General features: G+C 32.7%; 1 protein-coding gene across 2 annotated transcripts; it reads right to left on the bottom strand.

The window, feature by feature from the left end:
* Nucleotides 1-745: 745 nt before the first annotated feature.
* Nucleotides 746-5,130, bottom strand: LOC110654819 (PI-PLC X domain-containing protein At5g67130). 2 transcript variants are annotated; one of them, XM_021810949.2, is made up of 9 exons: nt 4,839-5,130; nt 4,667-4,732; nt 4,425-4,547; nt 4,176-4,307; nt 2,453-2,551; nt 1,846-2,149; nt 1,521-1,744; nt 1,341-1,427; nt 746-1,081 (listed from the first exon to the last, which is right to left on the bottom strand). In XM_021810949.2, exons 1-9 carry the CDS (start codon nt 4,848-4,850, stop codon nt 926-928), a joined length of 1,203 nt encoding a protein of 400 aa, XP_021666641.1. In that variant the 5' UTR covers nt 4,851-5,130; the 3' UTR covers nt 746-925. The 2 variants fall into 2 exon arrangements, with proteins under 2 accessions (XP_021666641.1, XP_057991238.1); XM_058135255.1 differs by having other exon boundaries at nt 4,176-4,314; nt 4,426-4,547.
* Nucleotides 5,131-5,962: the final 832 nt, after the last annotated feature.

Here is a 5,962-nt window from a genome sequence, read left to right as displayed (position 1 = left end):
TAAAATTTATTGTTATTTTTAAGCGCTATAATTTAGAATGATAATATTTTATATGATATATTTTAAGTATATCTACATATAAAATATTTTTTTAATTATATAAGTATATATAAATAATTTATAAATTATTTTATAATTTTATTTTGCCTAGCCCCTCAAATATTATGGTCAAGCTCTGCCACAGTAAAATACCAACAACTTACAAGATCGATTAGAGGTCAAAATTTTGGTTTGTTGATTCAGAGCTAGCAATAACAAAAATGACACTTTGATTACGAGCAGGTCTCTGGCAGAGAATCAAATCTATTGTTTTGAATTTGTTTGAAGAGGAAAGTGATTCACAGATAAAAACCACTTCACTTCAATTATGAAGTGAAACGGTAATTGATAGATACGCTTTGTTGTTTGGATTTCTTTGAGCATTGAGCTTATGATCAAAGAAAAGCTACTAGTTCCTCTCTAGATGATGACTTGGGTTTTATGGAAGAAAGATTATTCAAGTGCATGGTGGCAACATGGAGCCACTGCACATAGCTGTAAAGTTCAACCCAATTTTTTCATTAAATTAAATTTCATCACAAGTAAAATCCAAAAGGAAATGCAGCCAGAGTACACCAAGGAGTTGATTTTCTTGATCAATACAATCACATGATGCCATCAATATATTTGATTATTGAATGTTCTGTGTTAATTTGGCTTAAAAAGTAGAAAATGAACTGGATTAGACATGACAATTGAGCCAGCGTTGAATCTAAATAAACAAAGCTAGAATAGCACTACATTCTTCTTTACTGACAGTGTCAATCACATGAATCCCATTGAGAACTACACACTATTTTAAATAAGTTGCTGCTGGTTAGAAGGATTTGGTTTTTTAATCCCTCATTGGTGCATAATCAGAACATAAAAGTTACAGAATTTATGTTCATAATGATAAGGAAAACACCACCAGAATTGCCCCAAGCAGCCACCGTAGGCGAACTGGTCTTTCATCCAAATAAGCAAAGCTGGAATCTGCAGCACCAGGGACTGGAGCAACCTCAGCCACAGGCTCATTACATACTCCAAAGGTCATATTTGGCTGCAAATGAGAAAGAAATATTTAAGTGTTAATTAAGAAATTTGCCGTTTCTCCAATAGTTCTCCACTATTGTTTCAAGTATCCATTTTCTAAGCAGAGAAGAAAGCTAATCTCATTACCTTACCATATTTCTAACGTAATTTGTGATCCCTATTACTTGCTCTTTTGTCTTAAATAAATATCAATTCATGACCTATAAATCCAAAATTAACCAGTTGAAATAAACAGAGGAACTTATATAAAAAAGGCTACAGCAGACCTTGCAAGAGGCAATATTTCCACAACCACAGACCAGATGACCATTTGCAATATCTACAGCTTCTGGACTTCCCCCACCATCGCTTCTCTGGAGTGTTTGCATACAAATCAATCGTACATGGCACTACTTTCTCCATATACTTGCCCAAAATATTAAATGATACAAACGTATTGTCCATACCTTGTAAAAGTCAACTGCAATGAAGTTAGGCCATCTTTTACCTGCTGCAGCATAACATGTGTTCACCATATCTATCAAGGGAGCAGAATTATGCTTGCAAGCTTGGGTTACATCTGGTCTATCAGGAAAGTAATTCGCTAATACTAGCGACCTTGATGTTGTGTTCATGGCAGGTGACTCTGCACGGTTTGGACATGAACCAGCTATCATCCCACCGTCTCCATCTGTGATTTCAAAACCAACCAGTAAAAATTTTCTTCTATTTTTCCACGTTGGATTTTTTTTTTTTTTTTTTTTTTGAATTTATGATAAGATAATGACTCACATTGGTTTTCTACTACGTATCTCCATTCATAGGCAATTCCTTCAGAAGCTTCCTTAGCTGATTTTGAAGTAAAAACCACTAGACGCTCATTCTTCTGAATCATATCATCAACAGTTGGCCAATCTCCACCATTTTTTGGCATTCGAGATACAGGAAACCAATATTTCTTCAGGCCAGCAGCATTAAACACATTTGTCAAGCCATTTGGTGATGAAACATAGTCCTCAATTATAATAGTGATGATTTCTGAAGGATTTGCTTCAAGAAATACTTGAACCTCTTTCAAAACATTAATTGCTGGTTGCTGGCAAATTAGAATTCAAATTAACAAGTACTTCAGGGGATAAGCAACTATAAATGAACAGCCATTCCAAGATCCTTTCATTAAAAGTTTAGTTTCATTTTTCAAAATCCAAATATGGATTTACTTGTTGAAATGGTGTCATTACAATGAACACAGAAAATAACAGAGATCTTTTAGTTTAAGTTCAAAATTCTCATCTCTAATTTGAGGCATAAAGTATTCTTTGAACTAGATTTCTATAATGCAATAAATGGTAAGAATGTCTTTGAGAGGTTAATTTCCCAACATCCCTTAAGCACTTACAAAAGCTGTAAAGTTGTAGCACTTTCCACCAAAGGAGTGACACAACCAGATGTCATTCTGAAAGTCATACATATCTAACATCAACCCTCTCACACCATTCTGAAAGAAAAAAACACTTCTGAGTAGAAGTTTATTAGAAAAGAACAAGTCACATATTGACAACTTCAAATAGACCAAGTCTTCAAGGAAAAAAATAATAAAATAAATTACCGCCACTACAGAAGCAAAATCTTTGCAAAAAATTCAACAACCAATCAAAATTTTTGGTTGTCTGATCACCGAACCACGCCATGAGCTATTTCCTTATTTATTTATTTATTTATTCTTGCACACCACTTTTTTTTTTAGTAGGCTTGTACTCCTCTCACTATTTTCTTGTTTGTTTATTCTTGTACTCCTCTTTTATTTGATTTATCGAAGTAAGATGTTTTAAGAATATATTAAGAGATTAGCCATCAAGATTAGAGAGATTCTCTTTTGGTTTATCCCCTATTTCAATAAAATATAGCATAGTTTGTAAGACAATGGCTATACTATATTTTGCATTTCATCACAGCGCATCAACTCCATGCAAAGCACAATGAATATATATATTTAAAATTTCCTTTGAGGGTTACCAAACTCATTCCCCACAAGTTGTATATTATAAACCAAGCTTGCCAGGCAGGCTTTGGAAGTCAAGGTTATATCATTTAGCCTGCCTGCCCAAATTCATAGTCATATGCGAACAGCAGCAAATAGATTATAAAAATCTTTGCACTCAATGGCAAACTTTCCAACAAATCACCTCATGGAGGCTTCCTTCATCATTTTATATATTTTTGCCACCACAATATACAGCATTTCTTGGGCTTTTCTTCTCATTACTTAAAAATTAACTTAAGATTGTTCAAAAAGAAAAATGAGACCAGAGAGAGAATGATCATAGTCATTGCACATACCTAACCCAAGTTGTTTGTAACAAAAATATAAAATGTTGGTTGGTGAGCACTTGTTCACATTTAGCCAAGTCCAACAAATCAATAACAATACTGAAAAGAAAAATGTATACAACCAAATGCAACCAACCTAGATAATAAAGCTTTTTGTACATAATAGCAAACAAAGACTCGGTATCCGCAAATTTTCTTTATTGTCAAGCATGGGAATGTTCTTGGAAAATGCATTTTCACTTAAAGGGGCAACTTAAAATTGGTAATCCTATTCTTTTATGGTATCTGTATCACTAATCCATTTTATAAAACCAGCTATATATAATAGCAGTAATCAACATGTTACATTTCAAGAGGGGGTTGAGAGTCTTATGCATTGAGGATGCTTTTTAAGATCAGCATTTTATATTAAGGTTACAAGAATAAATGTTCCCCGTAGAAGTTGACAACCATAGTCAACATTAATAGATTATTTCTTTCATTATCATGCCCATTATCAATCCCATATAAAAAATTGTTGCCATTGTTACTTGACATTTAAATAAGCCAGAGGGTTTAACTAATCCCAGGTTATTATATGCTAACCTAAAGCTAAAAATACTGCATTACCCTTGTGTCCTACTTTGATATTCCAATACACACATGGATATTTTGGTCTTGTGACCGACATCAAAACTTTACTTTCAAGCAAAATAGATCTACCATTGGACAGCAAAGCAACAATTCCACTAATAATATTGTGTTATTTTCTCGGTAACCAAACAGGAGATAAAAAGCGAAAGAGAACACACATTGAGTTGATCAGTAATGGAGTCCTGCTGATTCATGGGGGTTAGAAGTATAGACCGAGTAGCTGATCTCACTCCCAATCTAGCAAACGAATTATGGGTTGTCAGCCACGAGTACCGATTGAACGGCAATCCCTTCACCAGATCAAAACACAACAACAGCCAAAACCCATTAGCAATTACATAAAATAGACGCAAATTATAACTGAAAAAATTGAGACCTTAGAGCAGACAGTGAACTTCTGTATTGACCTTTGAAGTTGGGCTTATGGGCTGAATTCTGGTGCACCGCGGCCGTACATTTCCATTTGCCAAACAGGTTTCGCAGTGCAACCCTGAATCGCAGTTCCTATCTGCTACACATGTTTGCCCCTCCTGAACATATTAACCAAGTCAATATATATAATTAGATTAAGAAAACAAGAAGAACAAGAACACAAAAGAGGGGGAAAAAAAAAACCCACAAAAAGAAAGAAAAGAAAAGAGAAGAATACCTGCAGAGAAGTGGAGAAACTGAACAAAAAAGTTGTAGAGAAGAGAAAGGCAATGATGATGGTTCCCTGTGAGTAAAAGTCAAGTAAGTTTCTATGAATTTCAATTGACAGAAGAAGAAGAGGGAAATTAAAGACAGAAAGAGAGAGAGAGATGATTGGTAAATATACATGCCTGAAATTGCATTGTTGGGTATGATTTTGGTGTGTTGTGAGCAGTATAGGTGTGTTGAGAACAGTGTTGGTTTGTGGTGGTTTGTCTATTGTTGTTGGTTATGTTGTTCTGTTCTGGTAAATCATTTCAACCTAAAAAGGAAAAAGAATATGAAAATGGAAATTTATATTCAGATTTGGAATGTGATATTTGAAAAGGAAGAAGGGAGGGAATGAGGAGGAAGATGATGAGGACATGGAAGTTGGAAGCTTGAAATCTATAAATATATTTTAATTAAAAACAACTAATCTTTCCTTTTCTTATTGGTATTTAAATTGATCATGAGATGTGCCATTTTTTCTGCAACTATCATTATCAATTGAGAAACTGCCAACCTTGCAACTATGCACTGCATACAAACATAAAATATATTAATGATGAACCATTGTGATTAGAAAGGGATCAATTTTTGGTTAATGATCAACCATCAAATATTAATGATTAATCAAAGACATAAAAATTGAACCAATGAATTTTAACTTGTTATAAAAAAATAATATTTAAATTAATAAACTTTAATTTAATAATATTAAAGTCGTTTTCAAAACTATAAAATTTTAAACTTAAATTCTAATTAAAATTATTTTTTAAAAAAATAGTATTTGAGATTAGAGGTCGGCAAAAAGAGGCATTTAGAAAAATTCATTAATTTACAAACCATCTATGATTAGCGTCAGCGAAAGAAGCATTTGGAAAAATTCATTTCCATAGCTTTTTATGAAATTTCCATGGTGGCTTTTGGTAAAAAACAATCAAATTATTTATATATTTATTTATTTTATTAATAGACATGTGGTAGATCATATAAGTAGGGTTGAGCATTCGATTCAAACCGAACCGAATTAAATTATCAAAATCGAATTATTATATTTTAGAACCGAATCGAATCAAAATAAATGAAAAATCGAGTCGAATCAAATCACTCTATTTCTGTTCAGTTCGATTCAAACTGATCGGTTTCGAATTTTACTTGATTTTCAAGTTATTTAATTTAATTTTAACCTTAGTTTGAACCTAATAACCATTAATCAATGAAATTAAGCAATTTATATATATATAATTACATATAATTCATAAATTTCTCA

The sequence above is a fragment of the Hevea brasiliensis genome, chromosome 14, assembly GCF_030052815.1.
Source record: "Hevea brasiliensis isolate MT/VB/25A 57/8 chromosome 14, ASM3005281v1, whole genome shotgun sequence".
Taxonomy (NCBI): Eukaryota; Viridiplantae; Streptophyta; class Magnoliopsida; order Malpighiales; family Euphorbiaceae; genus Hevea; species Hevea brasiliensis.
This window is presented reverse-complemented; position numbering and strand designations above follow the sequence as displayed.

Coding starts and splice junctions, on each gene's coding strand:
- LOC110654819 (XM_058135255.1), bottom strand. Junction 4,548..4,666: donor GTTTCTCCACTTCTCTGCAG/GTATTCTTCTCT, acceptor TAATATGTTCAG/GAGGGGCAAACATGTGTAGC. Junction 2,552..4,175: donor CCATTACTGATCAACTCAAT/GTGTGTTCTCTT, acceptor TTTTTCTTTCAG/AATGGTGTGAGAGGGTTGAT.